This window comes from Amphibalanus amphitrite, unplaced genomic scaffold (assembly GCF_019059575.1).
Source record: "Amphibalanus amphitrite isolate SeventyFive unplaced genomic scaffold, NRLGWU_Aamphi_draft 000686F_arrow, whole genome shotgun sequence".
Lineage (NCBI taxonomy): Eukaryota > Metazoa > Arthropoda > Thecostraca > Balanomorpha > Balanidae > Amphibalanus > Amphibalanus amphitrite.
The window spans coordinates 354,921-378,560 of NW_024882180.1; the positions used below are offsets into that span (position 1 = coordinate 354,921).

Here is a 23,640-nt window from a genome sequence, read left to right on the forward strand (position 1 = left end):
AAGGAACAGTGCGATGGACGATGGGCTGTCAATAGGTCAGACAAGTCTCTCGGATGTTTGCTAGGAGGCGCGGGAACCGTACCAAATCACTAGCTTGGTGTAGATTGGGACTTCCCAAGCGTTTACGGGTCGACTATGGCAGCAATTTACCTGACCAAACTGCTGATGACTAATTGGAATATCCGGACGGACTCGGGAAACAAATGGGGAATCCCACTCGTATCCGTACCTGGGAAAGCCACAGAATTTCCATAGCTGTCCCAATTGTAGGACAGTTATTGGGCCGGGCAGTGATGAGGACAAATACTGGGTCTTTTATTTCGGACAGTATGATCATTGACCATTGGCATTAGACCAATTTCTAGCTACAATAATGGAAACTGGACTTTGCAAGCCTGCTGCTACAACGAGCTCTGTACAAGCGTGGCGCAATTTTCACACATCATCGCTGTTAACGGTTGGATGGCACAGCGGCCCCATAAACCGCATTCGCTGCGCAGTGGCTACAAGTATAGCACGTCCACACACTGCTCACTGCATCCGGTATTGCAGCGATCAATGGAGACCGCAACTGCAGTTGCAGTGAAGTGGGGGTCACAGGTCCTCAAGAATGTAGTGGGTAGGTACACAGTACAACTACACACTATCCGAACATTTGAGACCTCTGTTCTGCTGCATAGCGAGGGGCGAGACCTGCTTTGTGCCTAAAATTGTTATACCTATGCCTTCCTTTTCCCAAAAAGTATACACCTTTAAGGCAATGCACCCGCACAGTTCGACGAGAACGGTTCTATTCCTTAGGGCCTATTCGATGAAATGAGGGACGAAAAAAATGCATAGGAGGCGGCTGCATACACATAATGAATTGATAAATGCTGTTTGTTGCCAACATTTCCAACCACATGTTAATTTTTCCTTTCGATACTTTCCGCTTTTATTATAGCTTCTTTTTGGGACCACGCGGTCGGTGATTTCACCTTTCCTACCGGAACCCTTTTTCTGCTGTCCCTCCACCTCAGCCGCCTGTCTCAGCTCACTGCCTGCCAGACGTCCCAGGAATTTACCGTGTATTTTCGGCCCGTGTTGCACGACTCCACCCCAGTTTCTATTTTATTCTCAATTGTCTCGACTCTCGGCACGGAGGCGTTCGCGAGCTTCTCCGTAACTCGGTTCAGCCGCAATGGAGCTGTCTGCAGACGTGGCGGCGCCATCGGGGTCAATGAACTGAGCTTTGTGGTGTCGCTGTTGCCAGGCTCTGTTACCAACTCCTCCCCCCCCCCCCCCAACCCACTCGGCCGTCGTCGTTACTAACGTCCATGTGCGGTTTATGGTTCAAAGGCACATTTTGGTGGTGTTATTGTGTGACTGGTGTTGCAGAGGTTTGATTTACATTTTCATTTAGTCCATTATTTTATTGGGTTTCAAATGTCATTCAACTGTATTTTCAACGCGATGTTACGAATACAAACGGTTATTGTACAGTCAGCTTATTACATTTTATCAACAGGTAGTCACCTATAGGCCTACCTACTACAAACAGACTAGACTTGAAAGGCACACACAATGCTGAGATACCTAAGCAGCTCAGACAAGTCTGATTTTTGGCTATGCGACCGTATTTTTATCCTTCTAATCGACTACTGATCAGTACCGATGTAGATGCGTTCAAAGTTCATAATGAAACTTGATACACATGCCTACCGCTACTCGAAATTCACGAAACAATGAAATGTAAAAAGTGTTAGGTAAAAAACTGCCCAGTGCCCACAGATTGCAAATGCCAAAAAGATATCGTTCTTGCGGCTGAGCAGCAGAAGCATGAGTCATTTAGCAAAAACAGCACTCAAAGCTGATTGGTAGGTATTATCGCTATCAAATCCTAGTTCGAGGATATGATCTCATCCATGGCCGTACTAAAATAATGCGCAACCCTCACTTGACGAAGCTCTTCTACAGCACCTTGATGACCTCGTCCGGTTCGATAGCTCTTTATAAAAGTTTGCTGATGAAACGTATGTAGGGTCAAGAACTGCGTAGATTATGCGTGCTTCGAATGGCAGATACGATAGGCATAGCCAAAATCCACTGTGATAATGATATGCTTAATCCTACTTCACAAATTTCAGTAAGATAATCCACTTCTATTTCACTTACATGTTAAATGAGATTAGATATCTAAGTAACTATATATAGGTTTTTATTGTCAACAAGACACTTAATTTTTGCTTCCGTTTTTACGTTGCAAGCTGTCCGAATAAAATCCAAGCAGAACAACTAACTACTTCATATGTATTGTTACATATTTGGCGACTCCGTCGTCGCGCTCAGCAAAATTTCGATTGCCTTCTTGTAGATTCCTCAAAATAAACCGCTGCCTTTCAGAAGGAAATTGACCGCTGTCTCTCAAACGTCGTCTTGGTCTGCGTTCCCACTCCGATGTCGCTGAAGGCATCCGGCCTCTCCGACATCTCTATGGCAACGTTGTCGTAGCAGAACTGATGCTGCATCTCGCAGCCGTCCTCCGCGTTGTGGCGTCTTCCTTCCAGCAGCGCCACGCGCCACCACGTGACATCCTCTAGAGGACGGCGAGCGGCTGTCAGGGAGATAGGATGCTCGAGGGGCAGGAAGCGCCTCCATTGGGCAAGTCTGGGGCGTCTGGTAGCCGGACACCCCTCCCCGCAGCTCTGTAGAGAGGAGGTTTCGGTCTGCGCGTTCGGCTGGTCTTTGCGTGGCCCGATGGGGCGCGTCACGCCAGTGAGGATGTGAGGAGGCTGGTGCGATCTCCCGGCACCGCCGGCCGTTCTGTTGGTCAGTGAGCCGTGTCGGCGCCGGTTCAGCTCGGCAGCGCTCCCCGTGACCTGCGTCAGTCCCTCTCCACTGACCGTGAGAGTGCTGCGGCGAGGCTGATTCTGGGCCACCGACAGCCGCAGGAACCTCGCCAGCGGCGGGCACACCTCCATCAGAAAGATGACGTACGCCCGCCGGTAGACCCGGTTGCTGAGCACGTAGATGACGTTGTTGCAGCAGTACTGCATCCAGTAGACGCAGTAGAGGACGAGACTGAGGTAGCCGTATTCGTTGTCAGGGTCAGAGACGCTGAGGACCGTCAGCGGAAACACGCACACGCAGTACGTCAGGAACACGACGAAAATCATGCGCGACGTCTTGTCTTCGCGCATCTTCAGCAGTGCCTGCACATAGCCCATGTTGTTGCTGGAAGGGATACATAAATGTTGGTTTAGTACTGAGCCAAATCATTGGCTCATGTAGCGACAAGAAGCCCCAAAGCCCGAAGCGGTTATTTGATAGTTCAGCCATGGCGGAGGATAAATTACACCGAACTGAAATCACATCAGTTACCATATAGTCTCTGCTCTGACGTAAGTAGGGTAAACATGTCGACCAGCGACACAAAATTATTTACCCAAGCCAAACTGGCTGCGATGGGGCTGCCGAACTTATTCTCCGCCCTTGGCTATATCTGCAAGTTTGTCAAAGAAAGAAGAGTGGCCTGGAAGAAGCAAGTGAGCTTGAAAGATGTCGACACAAGTGGTTGTAAAGTTTCGTGTGCGATGATGGTTTGTGAATCTCCTTGAAATGCTCGCACATACCTCATTCCTGCGTGAATGTCAGAAAACATCCTTAAATCACACCTTTTCATGTATTTACGTAACGAAATACTGTACTTGCGAAACATGCGGACTGAGCGACATACATAATGAGACAACAACGACGGACATTTTGTGCATTGCAAGATGACTGTCGATCATGGTTTACAGGCATCGAAGTTCCAAAGCACTTCGGTCTTATACGATCAGCCGCAAAGTCAGCAATATTGTGATCAGTATAGAGAGAGCAAATATCGGCGGCATTTATCGGCATTATCGGCATTTACGCCTTATCGGCGTAAGTGTATGTAACTGTATTATATGTACCTTGAGCTAGCCCACTGTTTCGTTTTATGTATTACATCGTTAAACAAGTGAGGATATGAGAGAATGTGTAACGTTTTAATCAGTTAGTTGAATCATATTGTAACAGTGTTAACTGTATAATGTATACCTTGAGCTATAGCCCACTGTTTCGTTTTATGTATATCGTTTAACAAGTGAGGATATGAGAGAATGTGTAACGTTTTAATCAGTTAGTTGAATCATATTGCAACAGTGTTAACTGTCGATAAAGCTATTCAAGCCCTGATATATTACATACGGAATTGTCCAGGGTTCCCAAATGACAGAAGTACATGGTACTTACATGTGGAATCGTCCAGAGCCCCAGAATGAGAGGTGTGCAGTAAGCCTTGGACGGAGGAAGGTTACTCCCTGAAAGGACAGGGAATCAAAGCTGGGTCGCTGTCTCCAACTAAATTACGCATTTGCGCGTTCCGCTAAAGACAAGAACTCAAAGACATTTGCTGGGTGGTTTACATCACCGAAGGCTTATCCTACCTAAGCCTAACAACACTTTGATCGACAAAATGGATATAAAACAGTGCTGCATTGGCCTCTGAACATCATCAGCAGCATTATGCATAAGTACGTACATAGTACACATTGCACGAAGTCAATCCGCATGGATGAATACACACATGGTGTGCTGCACGCAGTAACAGAAACACACACGACGAATAAACGACAAAACTGGCCAGTGCCCGAGACTGTAGAGGACCGCATCTAAAACAGTGAATTTTTACAGTTGGCACATGCGACAGTGCGCAGCTTAGTCATGGCAACGACTAACGAGCCCTTCGTATGATAAGCTTTGCTATTTTACTGGCCACATTTCAATGCCACGATTTTCCCTCCCCTTCTCCCCCTAAAAAGAAACATGTTGCACCTTCTCCAATATCTTAATAACCTTGTGTTTATAAAAGCGTGCTTCTATCACTTGTAGGTACCTATCGCTTCAATGAACGCGGATACACGTCTCGTCTCGTCTCGTCTCGTCTCGTCTCGTCTCGTCTCGTCTCGTCTCATCTCGTCTCGACTCTCTCCCTCTCTCTTTCTCTCTCTCCCTCTCTCTCTCTCTCTCTCTCTCTCTCTCTCTCTCTCTCTCTCTCTCTCTCTCCCTCTCTCTCTCATTTACCTTCTCGTAACACAATGCACATCCTATCGTCAATTGCGGGTTTGCTTGATTTGTAACACAGAGAGCTTCAAACGCTAATCAGCATCATTTAGCACGTAAAAATACGTGTATGTGCGCTCGATAATGACGCAAGTGGAATACCCACGAACAATTTTAATAAAACGGCCTCACCATTGTGCTCTGAGTACCTGCCTTCAGTCCCACTACCAGCCTTAAACACAGCGCAGCATTTCCTTATCTACATACAACCTGACCGGGTGCTTGTTTTTCTCCCTGACGTTCTTTAACTGGCTCGATGATGCATCCGAACCTGATAATTACGGCACGTTTTCTGCGCTCTTCAGTAATTGAGGACCTACAATTATGGCACAGACGCCCGCGTCTGCGAAACAAAGCACTTTGCAAACACTTAACGATATCACTGGAATGCTTACACCCGTGTAGACAGCACAAAGAGTATCACGACAGCTTCAGAACGACATGGACCGTTTGCGACTGAACAGGCTCCTCTTGTCAAGATGCGGCCGCCGCTCACTGGCCGAGGCCAGTCTCCTGGATACGGTAGCAGCGATGGTGTCGCAGTAGTACCAGAGCCAGGTGGAGTCGTCGAGGGCCCACCAGGCGGGCAGCGGGCCGGCTGGTTTCTCCAGCGGCAGACTGCGCCGGCGGCCGGCCAGCCGCCTGCGGAGCCGGACAGTCAGCGGAGGTCGCTGCTCGGACTCGAACGTGACCTCATCCTCACAGCAGCGCTCCAGCGACACGGAACGGCGCGGAGGGGGCGGCCGGGTCTTGCGCGGGCCGACGCGTCGTGCCACGCCCCCCTCCATGCGGCAGCTGCTCTCACTGCCCGGGGATTCGCTGCTGGCGGTGGGCGGGCTGCTTGGAGAGCTCGGCGGCCCGTCCCGACTCACCGAGTCGCCACTGACCGCCGTCTGGCTGACCACGGAGTCGGCGTGTCGGAGTCGACGTGCCGCCTCCAGCACACTGTGTGTCGACTGCGACCGGAACCCGGCGATCGTGGTCACAGTGCTCTGACGCGCCGCCTGCCACGGCGCCGGCTGGTGCAGGAACCGCTTCAGCGGCGGACACACCTCCGTCAGGAAGATGATGTAGGCCTGCCGGTAGACGCTGTTGCTCATGACGTAGATGACGTTGTTGCAGCAGTACTGGAGCCAGTAGACGCAGTAGAAGACGAGACTCAAGTAGGGGTAACAGTTCTCAGGATCCGCCACGTTCATGACGGTGATGGGCAGCACGCACACGCAGTAGGTGATGAACACGACGAAGATCATGCGGGACGTCTTGTCCTCGCGCGTCTTCACCAGAGCCTGCACGTAATCCATACTATGGCTGCAAGAAGAGCACATAAGCGTTATCTCCTGCGCTCAAAGTACCATACCATACCAAAGCACCATACAGCCTTCCGGTCCTTCGCTGCATTCAAAAGCAACAGGGGCGCGGGAACTACTTTCCGACTGGGGGGGGGGGGGGGCACACCATAATAGAGATTAACCTAGGGTACCCCCAAATCTAGTTTTCTCACCGGTTTTAGGCCACTTATTTTTCACCCCTCGGCTTTTTCAACAAAAAAGAAAACATTTGCAAAAAAAGTGTGGTATTCCGTCTCAAAGCTGTGGGGGCACCGCCCCCAAGGCCCCAGAGTTGGGGGGGGGGGGGGGGCAAGCTGCCCCCACTGCCCCCCCCCCGGCTCCCGCGCCTATGAAAAGCAATGCTGTTCTTTTTTTGCAATGCTGCATATGTAATCAGGGATTTGTTCCCTCATGTTCCCTTTTCTAATATCATAGATAACATGAATCTGGATTGGACACGAACTCAGCCTAATGCAGAATGGGGCCGAAATTTCCAGATTCCAATCCAGATTCATGTTATCTATGCCAATATCAAAGAAAGTAAGATTGGTATAGAGCATGGTTGGGCCATTCTCTGTAACATTGCTGTCGTCTGGTTTCTTTGATGAGATTTTACACCATTACCTATGTTTGATTTAGAAAATGAGTTAAAACGCTGACTGGCTTAACCTTCCAGGCGGTGGGGGGGGGGCAATTTTTTGCCCCCCCCTTTAGTTTTTTCGATATATCTCGAGAACCGCTGCGCCGATCGTCACCAAACTTTCAGTACCCTCCCGGGAGCAGCTAGCGCACATGGTGACCAAAAATTTTTCCAAAGGCTATGATAGATTGGCCGCTAATGACGTCAGAGTGACGTCATTTTTGCCATTTTCGACCCCAAAAAAAAGGTTTCGCGGGAAGAGCTGTCAGGCCTACAGCTTTAGAGATACAGAAAAATGTTTCAGACATAAAAGGTGTATTATTAAAAGGGCTACAAAACTGCTATTTCGGTTTTTCGAATTTTTTTGGATTTTGACCCCAAAAAAATCAAAAAATAGATTTTTTGAATATAATAGCCAAAAAATCCAAAAAGTTTTTTGAATTTCGAAAAAACCGGAATATATATGATAGCCCCTACCGCCTTCTATCTACATACCAAATTTCAGATCGATACCTCTTTTTTTGGCGAAGTTATAGCGAAAAAACTGTTCAAAATTGATGACGTCAAATTTTCAAACTCAATTTTTAGCAATTCTAGACCTCGTAGCGCAAAACAAAGACCACCATTAGACTCCCCGTGACGAGCTGCATCGAATCGATGCCCATTTTATGCATAAATATCAACTTTGAAATTTGACCTTTTTTGACCTGACCTTGACCTGACCTCCACCAGAAAGTGACCCAAACCGTACCTGATGGTCTTATAACCAACACCATTGAGTTGGAAATGAAAAACTGGCCATAAAACATGCATCGCATAACCTTAGTAAAGTTGGGCTCATGTGGTGACCCTTGGTGACCTTTGGTGACCTGACCTGTGACCTGACCTGGTATGACCAGTGACCTCTAATAGCAACATATGTACTAGACAACTGACGCCTTATCGCTGATTTTCGACAAAATGCGTTTTACTCGGTGTTATAGCGCTTTCCCTAGAAGCCCCGTGAACGGTGAAACATTTTATCTTTGACCTGACCTGTGACGTCATCGGTGACCCCGAGGTCAATGAAATTTGGTTTCCTTCGACAAATTTGACAGGGCTATCGAACGCCGTTTGAATTTTCCGGATCCGTCCAGTAGTTTCGGAGATACGGGGGGGGGGGGCAAAAAAGTGCCCCCCCACCGCGCGGAAGGTGGCTGGTAGGCTCACCGCCTGCCGGGTTAAAAAAAAACGCCTCATTTCATTGTCGACTTGAATAGTTCATCAGAAATTAGGTATAGGTATCCATGAAATAGAAGTTCACGCCGCCAAGTTAACCGGTTGAAGCTGACTCACCGCCTTGTTTTTAACGTTAGCTTTGAAATTTAACCTAATTTGGCCTGACCTTGACCGGACCTTCACCAGAACATACTTTAACCTTCGCTCAGTGGGGGGGGGGGGGGGGGGGCATATGTTACCACCCTGTCGCGTTTTTTGCGTGTGAATAAAAAACTGCGGCGCCCGCTTGGGGTAGCTTTTGGTACATCAATTTTGGACAATATGTGAAATTTTTGACCCCAGGTCATGTCAGGTCAGGTCACCAGGTCAAGTTAACTGACCAAGCCTAAAAAAGTTTACAATCATGTCCAGCCTGCAGTGTTTGCCAGAAAGGTTTTAATCTTGGTGGATTGCATGCTGTTATGGGAGCCAACAATTTGTATATCTCGGATTTTTTATATCCGTGACCTAAGGTCAGGTCAGTGGCATGACCTTTCCATTACAAGTCAATGGAGAAAAATGAAAATGCCTCTAGATCCGTGTGTACGCATAGGAACAGTCCAAATATTTCAGAATCACAATGATTTAGCCCACTCGTGATGACCAAGGTGTCATTTTTGCTGATAGCCTCTAGAAAGGTCATCCGAGGTCATTTGAGGCTACAAACAGTTTTTTGCCAATACCTCGCGATTGGAAAGAGATAGAACGCTGGGGATGGTCTCATTGTGTTTGTCTTGTTGAGACGCATCGACTTATATGCAACATGACCTTTTCCGGTCAGGTCATGAACTTGACCTGAGGTCAAATTTTCAAGTTGACCTTTCAAGGTCAAATTATAGCTCATTCGACGCGTCTCGGCGAGGGGAACACGATGCTGGCAATAGAAATGTCGTGGCTTTTTGTAGTCGAAAGTTATTGTCGAAAAACACTTTTCGTAAAAACAGCCATTTTTGGAGTTTTTGCCCTCTGGAGGCTAAACCGTTGACCTGAGGTCAATATTGATAATGACCGTTTCAAAAGAAGAGTTCAAAAGCTATCGATTGCTGTTCTATGCGTTTTTCTATCTACCATAGTTACTGAGATAGCGGCATGCTTTCTGAAAAATATAATGACAATTGGCAAATTTTACCTTTGATGACCTCTGGTGACCCCAATATTGCTCTAAGGTGAAAAATGACCGAATACTTTCAAACGTACGCATTGAGAGCTATCGACTGCTTTTTACCGCGTCTTTCTAGCCCTCTTAGTTTTTGAGTTAGAGGTGGGTGGTAACATATGCCCCCCACACACACACACTAGGGCGAAGTTGGCTGAGACCGCCACTGGGGCGCGGGTTAAACTGGCCCCAAAGGCTGCATGACCCACATAATGGCATTTGGCATGTAAAATGGACCATAAAACATGCATCACACGCTATTTTCTTATTGTGACCCTCAGTGACCTGACCTCTGTGACCTGACCTGGTATCAGTGACCTCAAATAGTATAATATGTGTTTGACGAACAATTCCCCGCCGATGATTTTCAATGAAATGCATTTTACCCGATTTTACAACACATTTCTTGAGTTGAAATGCCTGTAAACTGTGAAAATTCGACATTTGACCTGACTTGTTACGTTATCGGTTTGACCGAGGTCGATGAAATTGGGTCAAAAGGTAGTTCCCCGTTGGGGCTACCCAACACCGTCTGCTGCTTGTCGCTATGTTGTGTGGTTCTTGAGATCTTGGGGGGGGGGGCAAAATGCCCCCCCCCAACAGGGCGCGTTGCTCGGCAGACCCCAACGGGGCGCGGGTTAGGGTAAGGTGCCTAATTAGCGACCCTTTCCGATTTGCGACCTACCTCCCTACAGAAAAACTGGCGGGAGAAAACGGGGTAAAAACATCGTCAAAAGGTCAGCCATACTTAAGTTATCAAATTAAATTACTTTACGGTTGTCGATGTTTTTGGTGGGACGTTTCAGGTGAGTTTAAATAAAAATGACGAGTTTCTTATCCAAAACGTGTGTGTTTGGGCCCTCTCTGATGAAAAGCGATGCACATTAGGATGATGCACCTTTTTTTATTCTGAATCGACATTCCTTTTTCAATTGATTGCCGTTTTCCCATAGTGAATCGCTAACTGTGTACAGCATGGCGGTTAAAAATGTGTCGCAACTCTTATTTCCTATTTGCGCCTGACATGGTCGCAAATAGCTCAACAAGGGAAAGAAAGGGGAAAAGAGAGAAATGAAAATGTGGTGTTGCTGAAGCTTGCAATGTGTGGCAGGGGGTGTCAAATGTCGTCACCGACTGCAGGGGTGCCGAATTCAGCGCGGACCTCGAATATCATACGAGATAGCCTGTATAATTTGGGTTTTCGCCTTCTTTTCGCCTTCGGTGCATCACGTGATCAGTTTTTACTTACGTAAATGTGTTTGATAAACGTTCCTGTTCGAGTGATTGAGTGTTTTGCGTATAGGTTACCTTATTGAGATCATAATTTCATCTTTTCAGGCGTCGTATTTTTTGCCATTTTTAATATGGGGAAACCCATAGACTTATTAGCGACCCTCCCCGGTCGCTAATCGGGAAGAGTTCCCTATTAGCGTTTTTTGCAATGGTTTGCCAAAATGCTCACTACAAATAAGTTAGTGAATATTGGGGCAGAAAATGACTATATTTTAATAGAAAAATGAACGACCTCTCCGAAAATCAAGCCAGTAATACAGTGGCACCCACAGAGCGTGAGCAATGACGGTTCAAATTAAGGGGGTCGCTAATAAGGCACCTTACCCTACCTAAATCACCTCAAAAGGCCTGCTTTACTATGGTGGTCGCAAAATCAATGCGAAGTATGATGTATTCCTTTTGAAAACATTATAGGTGTAGGGTTTGGATAAATTGTTATACCTAGGTATCCCAATTGACGTGTTTTTATTTATTGTCCATTCTGATGCGAAACAAGGATGCTGAATAGGGCACACTCACCAACAATTTTTGAAAGCAAACAAAGAGTTAGAAGCATGAGAACACATACCACTCAAAAAGTTGCATCTCACAATGAATAGAGACAAAGAAACCAGACTAAGGACAGCTTAGGAAGATTCGGAAGGGAAACGACTGAATAGGCAGCATTGCTTCGAAGATGTCCCCGAGCTCAGATTTGATAGGTCACAAGAACTCAAATCACGATCCCATGATAAATTTCACATCAGTACACAGTATGCACTAACTAGATCAAACCTTATCGCATGATGAATTGGCAAGCGTATTATACCTCCTACATTTTACACAAGAAGTTAAGAGATGACTGGTTTCAGGCCATCTTTCTAACGATATAATGAATATACATTATTCATAGTCAAAGAACGACAAGCACGCAAATCACTAGCATGACTATCTATTTCCTTGTGAAATAAATAGTCATAGATAGTCATTCCACAAGCATTTAACAAACTTACTTTTTCATGAGGATGCTGCGGCCGGACTGTTTGACCTTGATGAAGATCAGGGAGTAGCTGACGACGATGATGACACAGGGGATGGACCAGGAGATGAGGAACCAGTTGGAGCGGGGCTGCGTGTCGGGAGTCGTATTCAGAAAGTCGCACTTGTGGGTCTCGTCACTCCAGCCATATTTGCCGTACACCTGCCGAAAAAGGGAATAACGCTGTTGTAAATGCTTCGACATAGGGGATGCTTAATGCTATAGCCTACCAATAATCATGCATGTATCTGGACGGTGGAAATTCCCTAAAATTAGCTTATCAGCTCCAGCTGAACGCCGATAAAGACATGCACTGTCAGATACGTGCTCGATCATATTACTTTCTTTATAGTGCAGAATTCAGCGTGAGTCAACGTTTCCTAGATTTTACAAAATTAATAATATAATGTATATAACTCCTTGCTTGAAATAATAAAGGATTGATGATCATACAAAGGATGTCCACTAACACTTCACGACGCGACTACCCCACTGCGAGTAAGTATAGCTGTAGCTCCGCGAGTTGCATAATGCATGGAGTAATGACAAATACAAACATGTTCTGTGTATCCGATATGCACGCTATGGTCCAGTCTGAAGGGAAATGAAACAGTAATCGGCATTGACATTTGCTGCCAGTGTTGCTCAATGCGTAATACCAGCGTCATTGAGCTAAGTGAGAGTCGATCTGATGCATCCCCTAGCGACTGTCACACGCAATGCATGACACTGCTTATGTTGCTAACCTGTACCGATCCATGCTAACATCATCTGATCCCCGCCTACGCCCGGTTGATGCTGGGTGAAAGGTCAGGTCATCCAGCCGGCGGCACACCCACGCCGGCTGGGAGGTGTGTACCGACTAGTGATGTCAATTACGGAAAATCGGAGTACCGATACCAAACCAAATACCAACAAAACCCGTGGGGAAATACCTAAACCTAACCAACTTGGGAAAATGAGGGAAGTACCAACTTTTTACCGATTTCCTAGCCTCCTATACATTAGTTAGGGTTCATGGTACACAACAAACTACCAAACACATTAGGATTAAAATACCCAATACCAAGTTGGTATCGGTTTGGTATCGGCAAACTCACTCTAACATCGTCATACCAAAAAGTTGGTAGGTATCCGATTGACACCTCTAGTACCGACGCCCGGAGGTAGGATGGTGGGTTAGGGGGCAGGACCACCGGCCGGAACCGTTTCTTATGATAATGAGACACGGCACTCCGCTGGCACGCCATCGCCCGTGGAGGGAGCGGTGTATACTGCCGTCGCAGAGTGAATAGGGGTTGTATTGATGATCTACAAATGTGACAGATGATCTGGTGGCTTTGAGAGCTGGAAGACAATATAGGCATTTAGCTGTAATATCATTGATGGCTAGCTTGACACAGCGGTAATATGGAGGCAGATAGAGTCGCAGGCCGGAAACTGCGAAGGACGGTGAGAAACGGGACATATAAACAAAGCTTTGATCTACAATTTTGGGAGAACGTGATTTCAAAGTGGTTCAATCATTTTGGGAAAGCTCAAGGTTAGGAATCTCTACCTTCCTCGTTCAACATGTCAGCAAAAAGAAATGACATGCATTCAAGACAAACTACCTTCAGTTTTTTTTTTCTAAATAGTCCGCCATCCATTAACAGATGGCCAGGAGTGCCCCCACCGCAGTCCCAGCGACGCACAGAACCTTACGTTAACCCAGAGAACATAAAAAGAACTAGTCGCGGCACTCCCTGCTAAGAAAGTGAAATAAACACAAAAAAAAACAGAATGATATCATGATACCATGCAAACAGATAAGTAGTCACGCCAAATCCAGCAATGACTGACCGCTATACCGATGCTACCCCATAGGACCACATACATCTCAGAAAGCAAGCATGCAATTTAGAAAAGTGATAAGCAAGTGAGTAGATTCGCATGCACAAAGCAATACCAAAACAGGTAACACTCTCACTCACATGCACGCCCAACACATGCATACTAGATATATTATATATATACAAGGGTAGAGGCAAGTGCTGGTCAAAATTCATGCAAGGTCAATATATGCCGTCCTCCGGGTCTCATCCAACTAAGCGAGGCTTGTTGTTGGATGAAGCCCCAGTGGACGTTATGGCGTTTTGCTTGAAACAAAAACAAGGTATGTTTCTGGTTTTACAGTATTTATAAATTAAACAATTTCATATTTATAAATTGTTTTTAATATACAGGCTCAGAGCAGTAATTACCTATTTGGTTAATGATGAGACTGTATATGTTCTCTGTTCTCAGTATCGGTTCAAAAGTATATTTTTTAGATGTCTTTTAAATATTTGCCTTGACTGAGGTACTTCTTGTAGTAAGAAATCCCTCCCAATCAAGTCATTCCACAGTTTCGGTCCAAGGCACGTGAATGTAAAAAGCCTATAATTCCTGTTAGAGTGTATACGTTCAAAATGACATCTTGTTCTTGTTTGGCGAATGGGTTCAGGAGAAATATTAAGCAATCCTCCGATGGAGACAGGCAAGTCCTGTATAATGAATTTGTGCATGATGAGCATGATTTGTAGATGTGCTATTTCTTTTACTTTAAGTATCTTGTATTTTTTAAATATGGGGGTAGCACTTTCTGGAGGAAAGACACCTTCAATGAGCCTCATTGATCTCTTTTGTACCTAAGATAACTAAATTTCTAATCTGACTGTCATAATTTGAACCCCATATGAAACAACAGTAGTTTATGTAGTGGAAGATAGTTCGAACTCAACACGAAATTTAGACGCTCCTTAGAAAATTCTTACAACCCATGGTCGTTCTTTGACAGTGTGAAGTTAGCTACACTGCAGCCGGGAGGGAGCGAAGCTTGCATGACGCACAGTTGCACCACAGTGCAATCATCGGCTCCTCTGTGATATCCTGTCAGTGGTGTTTGCCATCCTTGTGATAGGGCGAGCCACCTATCACAGCGTGGGCCCCTCGCACACACAATCCACCGCGTAATATCCGAGCGGGCAGGATTCAGCTAATCAGCCCCCGTTGTGTCAATAGTACGCACAGCTGAGACTGGTACGCCGTAGACACTATCTGCCGTGCGGGATTAACCAAATGCTGGGGATGCCCGCGTCAGTGTGTGAGTGGGAGGGATAACCAGGGTCCAGCAGGGGCTGGACGGGTCTGAGTCATGGGCTGTCACTAATGGGGCTGTTTTAGCGTCAGTTGCTGCTCAGGTGTTGCACAATGTTATGCTAATTCGGGTATGTTAGGTATAACATACCCGAATTATAGTTATCAGTTACTCGTAAAAACATGTAAAGGTATTTGCAAAAGCAAAAGTATTTTGCAGTTTGACAACGTGTTGTCAAACACTAAACGATCTACGGAAGTAGGTATAGTTTTTGCAATGCATCGATGGTGGTAAGGCAGAAGAGAAAGAAAGAGGAGAGAGAGAAAGAGAGAGAGAGAGAGAGAGAGAGAGAGAGAGAGAGAGAGAGAGAGAGAGAGAGAGAGAGAGAGAGAGAGAGAGAGAGAGAGAGAGGACAGAGAGGAAAAGAGATACTTCGAGAAATTAAGATATCGATGTTTCGGCACCTTGCTCAAGTGGCAAATAAAACAGGTATTAACAGTCATGCCTACTGAAACTAAAACAGGTATAGAAAATAGGCATATTTGCGGAGCTTTAATATAATTGCCGGATGATATTCTTGGCCGAGTAGCTTACCCCGAAAATTGATAGTCCTTGTGTCAAAAAGCCGTAGAGCCAGATGAGCACAATGATGAGATAGCTTTTCCAGCCTCCGAAGATGCGGCCCTTCCACTTGAAGCTGAGCAGACACACGCATCTGCAACGAGAGAGATACTCGTGTCAGCTCGTTGGACCCATTTTCTTCAGTAGAAACCTGGTGCATGCTAACAGAGCTATTTTGCGGGATATGTTATGCACATGTATAAAAAAGCTTCTCAGATTTCCTTATTTAAATTCAAATGCGAATGAACGGACGGATATCGGACAACATCGGATATCGATGCAATATGGTAAATCTGATTGTACTTGTACCTTCAGATGTATGCCGTATAAATACCATCAGATTCAGTCATAAATCGACCAAGTGTTTTGTGTTCTTTCAGCAGGAAACACTGTATAGTGTACCTATATTATATATCGACCACACGACATTTTGCGCAGATCACCGTGCTTACTTTGCAGATGAGTTACACAGACATTTGCTAGAAATACTTTTTCTGCCGGCTATTTCCTCATTTTCCCAACCAGGAAACGCCACCCCGATCTCCGCATCCCTTTGACCTTGATCTATATGACTTGCCGCTTTATCAGCTTGTTTATCTTTCGACAGCGGCCTGCATTCTTGGATGAACGCAATAAACGATGAATCCTGAGCACATATGGTGAAAATCTGGCATCAACACCGCATAAAGGAACACTGGGACGCTTTTTGGAGAGGCACGTGCACTTTCAGCCGTGTCGGCGTACTGCACAGATTGTTGTTTATTCTGTGACCTGCGAATGCTGCGTTTGAAGGTTGGCCATCCAAACGTATGGTGAGCGGCGCCTTTGTCGACGAGCAGCCGGCGCCTGTGTGAGCTGTTTGTTGAAAACGGCGGCCCGGCGGCGAGTGATGAGGCTCCTTAGTGAAGAAAGTGCGGGCTAAAAATGAATGCGCGCGCGATCAATAGGACCCAAGTCACACAAGACAGGGTAAAGACAAATTGACAAGGTTTTAGTCGAATAATAGCTGAGATAATATGAAATGTCCACAATGAACTGGGTACCTTCAGCAAATAATCCCCTATTGGATCAAACATTTCAAAGAAAGAAAAGTTTTATTTTCGGGTATCTCCCTATTCCCAAAAGAAAGCCACATTAAATAAAGGAAAGGGTGTCAAATCATCATGACACAAATTGTTGGAGAATTAGTATTTACCTAATTACCGTGTGTGTAAAAGGCAGTGGCTAATACATACCTAACACATTCTATTTAACTAGGCTCTATACAAATTCAAGGTTAACCCACTTTATGCAAGTAGCCCACATAAAGACATTTCATCGAATAAATCCAGGAATACGCAATAAAATCTCATGATATATCATGCAGTTCATTACCATCTAGCACAATGCTTCTGCTGAGCCTGCAGGCCTTTTAAAGGCACCAAATGTGCCCATCAAAACTAACTTTATCCAAGAGCCAGCCATGAGGCATTTTACCTAGGCGCATGAATTCCACGAACCATAAATTCACGCAGAATAAGTAGGGTGCAGCTCGTGTCAGCTGGTGACCCATATTCCCAGCAGAATTGAGGTCACCGTGGCTCGGCTGGCCCAGCCAACGAGATAGAGTTGATAGACGGATCAATTGTCTGCAATAAATACGCCATTCTGTCTATTGTGACCTTCAGTGGACTGTCTGTCGGTGCCTGTCACCACGAAATTGACGGAGGCGGGGCGATAAGCGAGGGAGCAACTTTTAAAAGCGTTTGAATCCATTCGATCACCCTCGGAGGCCAATGGGAAAGCACAAGACATCACGGGATTGGTGACTTTTTATTATGCATGAGATAAGTATGCTTATTACATGCCTGTTTCATAGGCCCGCTATGCTTCATACTGCTTACTTCTGTTTTTTTTTTCATTGAAGAGCAATATGAGAACTTCCGATCAATACAAAAAAAAAAAATGTTGAATGCAGTCATCAGTGTAGGGATGCTCCACCCGGCGAAATGCTTTTCACATGTCGACAGCAGGACTGATGCCTTCTCGATGCCTGTATGACGTACCCTGCCATTTGGCTGAAGACCAGACAGAGCTGAAAACGCGCAGTAAGCCATTAAGCCCATGACTGCGGCCTGAATGCGACCATTACGCTCCACTGTAAACCAAATTGACAAGTCTTGTGTAATATAACCAATCATCTCTTGGTATGTTTACCAACTGATACTTTTCAAACAAGCCGTTGTCTGGTGCATTGCTTGTCAGGTGACAACTACGAGTCAATAGTTACTATGCACACCAACTTCTCAGTATCCAGACCAACTCTACATTTGTTTCAACGTTTGTTTCTTAACCAGTTTTGGAAACTTGTTGCCGCATGGTTATTTAACCGGCGCCTAACTTGTACTGGTCAGCTGGTCAGCATACACATGGTCAGCTGCGCCCGTGACGTCAGACTTGGCGGACCAATCAGCGGTCGCCGTCCGGCCCCGGCGCGGCGGTTTCAAACCGTTCAAACCAGCAGTTGTCGCGCGGCCGCCGTGCAGCATGGATCAGCGACGAGGGCTGTTCCAGCATTTGTGCAGTAAAAAGTGAAATCTGTGAACTGTGGTGTTCGTGCTGTGAGTGAGGCCCGCTCTGGCCTGCGGGACGCACTAATCGTGCCTATACCCGCGGTCGAGACGCCTCCCTTCCCCTGCGCGCGCAATGTAAGTGGGCCAGACCTTTGCATGCACATGTGAGCAGATGTTTTGCGGTCGGTGTTTTTTATATATAAATACATTTATTTGCCTTTAATTCAACTCTTTGTATTTTCAACTTAACTGATGGACATATATGGGCTGTAAAAGCTAATCTGGTTGGCGATCATGATTTATTCGAATTATCTGCGTGATCGTGCAACTGCCATGATTGTTATGGTCAATGTGGAAATATTCGTCATACGGGCATGTTATACTTCTGGCTTGATGCGATGCACAAAACCATGTTCTTCCACATACGCAGCAGTTCTTGCTTCAAGGACTTATATGCTGACGGTGCACGATAGGTATACCTACCTCATGCATTTACCACATCCATTCGAAAATATGCACTTGGAATTGTCTCCAGTCAATAGTATTAATTACATACTACGTGATGTAGGTACGTGACCGTAATAAATACTAATGATTCCAGAAACTTCCGAATGGATGTGGTGTATGCATTCATCGATTATATAACCCATCAGTATTTCGTTTCTTGTCAGCGCAAGCCTTTGAGCAATAACTGATGCCAGTCATGGTTTTGTGCACCACTTCCAGCCAAAAAATGACCTGTCCGTATAGAAAATATTTCCTGAATCAGTATCGTGGCAATTGAAAACGAACGCGAATCGTAAGTTCTTAAGGTTATCAACGCAAACAAAGCGATTGTAAGGAAAAACAAGTTCGAACTGAGCGTTAGTACACTATCTTGTTGACAATTTGTAAACTAGCAATGCCCAGTCAAAGGCTAGTTCATCAACAAACCAGGGGTTGTTGAACCGACAAGGAAACGGCTATGCCTATCCAGAAGTTGGTAGGTTCACAAGGCCCAGACTAGTACTCAACAAGGTGACGCCTATGCGAATTGGAACCAAACTTGTAGACAAACTGTTAGTTTGTTGGCCAACAAGCCTGGGGTTGGTGAATCGACAAGGTATCGACAAGGTGACGCCTATGCGAATTGGAACCAAACTTGTAGACAAACTGTTAGTTTGCTGGCCAACAAGCCTGGGGTTGGTGAATCGACAAGGTGACGCCTATGCGAATTGGAACCAAACTTGTAACAAGGAGCCAACTTGTAGATTTGGTTTACAGTGCAGCCCTGCTCTGCATGCAATATGCGCCATGAAGTAGCTTATCAAAATCAAATGGCTTATGAAATGAATTCCCATACCCCGAGATGATGGTTTCGGTTGCTGTTCATTGTTCATTGCTGTGCTCGCTCTTTTCTTATTTGCTCATTTCTGTTTATGTTACAATGTTCTTCTGAACCCTCGCCGGGCCGGCGTAGGGGTGTGAGCGGTGTTCAAAAGAGTATAAAAATAATGAAGAAAGCCCTTAGATTATGTTTTAGATCAGGTCAAAGGTTAGGACACCAGAGGCTAGCAAAGGTCACATTTCGACTATTTCGATATTTTTGGGCGAATCGCGGCGCATAATTCAGGAACAAATAGAGGTACGGCGCCGCGGAGAAGCACATTCGATAGCTTCTTTAAAGATCTTCTGATTTTTTTTGTCTCAGGTGTAACCTAAGGTCAACGCTTTAGCTTCCAGGCTGCATAAACTCTAAAAATTGACGCTTTGCGCAAATGTTTTTCCACAACTATTTTCTACTCAAAACTTGCACATTTGCTTTTACCGAAATCGCGTTTCCTGGTCGAGACGCGTCGATTTAACTATGATTTGGCCTTAAAAGTTATTTTTATTTTATTTTAGGTCAAGGTTATGATCTGGGGTCATGTTGCATATCAGCCGACCCGTATCGTTAAAGGGACCCTCCCACCTTCAAAAAAGTTTATGAATTGGCATGAAAGTGATGTCGCTCGGTTCAGAAAGAGCGAAAATGAATATCTACCAAATTTCACCGAAAAATATTCACCGGTTTTCAAAATATTAGACTTTTACTTTTGTTTACTTTTTTGGGATCTCCGCTCTTTCTAGCGACTTTATTTTAGAAGTGCGGCGTTTGCGGCAGATGTTGCGCGCAAATAGCATATACCACCGCGTGCTACAAAACGTTTTAGTCAAACATTTAAAAATCGTTAGATATCTGCGCTGACGTCACACATTCAGAGGGGTATTCCTAAGCATTAGCCCCTCTGAATCAAAATGCTGCAATTTTGAAATTCAATATTTCCGATTTAAGGCATTTCTCGATGTTGTGAGTGCCGGAACCATTAATTGTGAGCCAGGGACCCCATTTTGGCTATCTCAACTCAAATCTAATGTTAAGGTGGGAGGGTCCCTTTAAGCTGAACACATCCAAAGTGTTGTCATCGCTCCAGCATTCCGGAAGTGTTCGAGCATATCTCTATCACACACACAGAAAAATATTAACACCGTTAGCGGTGTAATTGCACAGTACATATCTGAGCACTTGAGGAAAGTTAATTTAGTCCCTTCCCCGCTTAAATTACTCGCGCTTCTAAATGAACACCAGGAAGAAGGTAATAGAACACTGTTAGGAGGGTTGGGTGTTTTACTACATATAGCAAAACACCCAACCCTCCTAACAGTGTTCTATTACCTTCTTCCTGGTGTTCATTTGGAAGCGCGAGTAATTTAAGCGGGGAAGGGACTAAATTAACTTTCCTCAAGTGCTCAGATATGTACTGTGCAATTACACCGCTAACGGTGTTAATATTTTTATGTGTGCAATGTCAAAGGTCAAAGCGCGCTCTTGGATTGGCTCAGGTCAGGTCAGGTGAGGTCAGATCGGGTCAACAGATCTAGAACGCGTGACATTCGTGACATGGTCCCGAAGGAAAGGCACGTTTTCGGCTGCGACTCAGGTAGACACGGTAGACACAGTTTCGATTTTCGAGCAAGTCACTGGGCTGTAAAATCCTGTTGGCTCACCCTGGACGTGACCAGGTTTTTGTTCCAGAATACACAACGAATGAATTGAATTAAGGCGCCGTTACACCCGACCAAGGGATGCCAAGACGGTAGCAGGACCAGGGTAGATGCTATAGGTCGACTGCCTTCTGAGGCTGGAAGTCGCCTCTACACATGGACGTAATTCGATTTGCAAAAAGATTTGTTTCGTGTGCAACAGCCAACAATAACTTGCATCGGCTCGACGATAAAGCTTGCATACCTGTTTGACCTTCCAAGGATTCATTACTTCCATGCAGGTATCTAACATCTGTGTTTTACTTATATCTATGTAGACATCTGCTTGTATTATAAGCTAGGTACTGTTGGTGAAATACTCCTCATCATTCCACCTGCAATAAACCGTTATGAAGAACAGGAAGTCGCTGGAATGCCGGACACCGGAAACGAATGTTTCAGAAACTTCCTTAGACAGCAATAGCTACCTCGGATTTATGGCCAGTCGACAGCAGGCATCTGGGACAGGGATGATGCAAGCTCTAAATGCGTGGTATAGAACACACTCTGAGGATAGCCAAGGGGATATTCGAATATAAGGAAGAATGTTCAAATTTCTGTCAGCCCCGTTCATGTTTTGATTTATTCACTCTTTTATATTGACGCCATTTATGTATGTAATGTAGCCGTAAGGAGAGGCAAAAGATGATGAGAGAGCTATGGCTAGTGTTTCTCATTGATAGTACTTCTCATCCATGATCCACACACTGACACATGCGACGGTTCGTTTCCATTCATTTCTCCATCTGCTGTGGCGCTGCGACAGGGACGGATGAGTAAGTATTATGCAGCGGAGTAGACGATGCTCATCAGACGTGCTGAGCGACTGCATCTTGAAGAACCAATATTTACAGAAGCTGACCGCCCGTCCGGTGCCGCCCAACCCCATTAGACTGGCAAACACAAGCCAGCGAGCTAGCGGGTAAACCATCGGCATAAACTCGCCGCAAGATAAACTCAGCAGCTGTGGAAGCGGAGGTCATCACGTTGTGGGTTTGCAAAATCAAACGCCAACCAATTCATGATCAAGTGTGGTAGTCCCACCTGATAACATAAGGGCGTGATTGTAAACTGGCCAAACCAACAAGGTGGACAGATCCATTGTGCAATGTGCAACAAACACACCACTCAACCAAATGCGGTTGTAAATCATTATCAATGCTGTGCTGTGGTCAATGCTGTGAGCTAAAATGTTTGCAAATACTGTCCAAATCGTTCAGCATAGTGTTGAGATATGATCTGTGTCAAATTATGTGCAATGCGCATTGTGCACGCATTCCTAAGCTCAGTCTCCGAGCTCCCAGCTCCCCTTATTTAGCCCGATCAGAGTTGAGAACTCTCTCGTGAAGCGACACCACACCTTTGCGACGCCGGCACACCATGGGTCGTCTATTCAGCTCAAACTCTCTGGAGAAGTGTTTGCTCAGCCTCACTTGACTCTTCCATCGACTCAACGTGGAAGTGCGCCGTCTAGACCTCCGCCCCCAGGAGTAAGGATTGCGCTGCAGAGTTTGGTGATTCCGGTCAGGTGGTTTAGGTGTTTACCTGGGGTGTAGTCAGACAGGTAAGGACGTGGAGCGAGCGAATGGCGCAGGGAAAAGCGGAGTGTATCAGAACAGGTGAGAGCTGGGACTTTGGTATTTTGCAAGGGTCACCGTCAGAAGGAGCGTAATACTATGTAAATGCCGAAGGAAGCCTTGACTGTTTGACGGGGACACATATCATATCTATAAACCAGTGAATATTTATCGGTGAAATTTGGGGGATATTCATTTTTGCTCTTTCTGAACCACGGTGCAACACTTTTATGCCTATTTATTACATTTTTGAAGGTGGGAGGGGCTCTCGAAACCCAACCAGCAATTTGCTGCGCTGCATTCCGTTTCAACACGGGAAGAAGCATGCCGCGAAATAAATATGGCGTGTCGCCACTTGTTGCAGTAAGCGCAGAGTGCTCCCGGAAGTCGCACGCTTCCGCTGCCCATTTTCTCGGCAAATGGTCACCCAGCCTCCTCTGTTTCACGTGCTCCGCATCTAATCATCCTCTGTCGTCCCAAACCGTGGGAAGAGGGCAGTGCGGGAAACTACAGGAAGGCTTTCAGTCTACTGCACTTCATGACTGATAAATGAATAAAAGTTACACGTTGTTGCAGACTAAACCAATTACCCACAAAGCAGTTTTGCGAAGTCGGCTGACCAGCCAGCATCGTCGCCCACGTGACGCACGTGTAGACACGTGACCTGTCAGATCCGTGGCTGAAGAGGCCCGTTCGCTGGAAATAATGGCCTTCCCGTTTTGCGCTGAGACTGGCGAGAAGCACGGCGGCTTCCACGTGACGACCGGCCGGCCATGTGGTGCTGCCGTTTGCAACACGTGCCCTGCAATCTGCGCCGGACAGACGCTGAATTGCCGCCTTTTGCAAGCGTACACCGCTCGGACCGATGGCCGAATTCTCGGTAATTG

At 45.9% G+C, this 23,640-nt stretch overlaps 1 protein-coding gene across 1 annotated transcript; it reads right to left on the bottom strand.

Annotated features, from left to right (window-relative positions):
• Positions 1–5,300: 5,300 nt before the first annotated feature.
• LOC122364605 lies at positions 5,301–15,655 on the bottom strand (the record flags this gene model as incomplete). Its single annotated transcript, XM_043335167.1, has 3 exons — positions 5,301–6,438; positions 11,797–11,984; positions 15,535–15,655. Coding segments are annotated over 3 exons (1,189 nt in total), but the record flags the coding sequence as incomplete, so codon positions are not given.
• Positions 15,656–23,640: the final 7,985 nt, after the last annotated feature.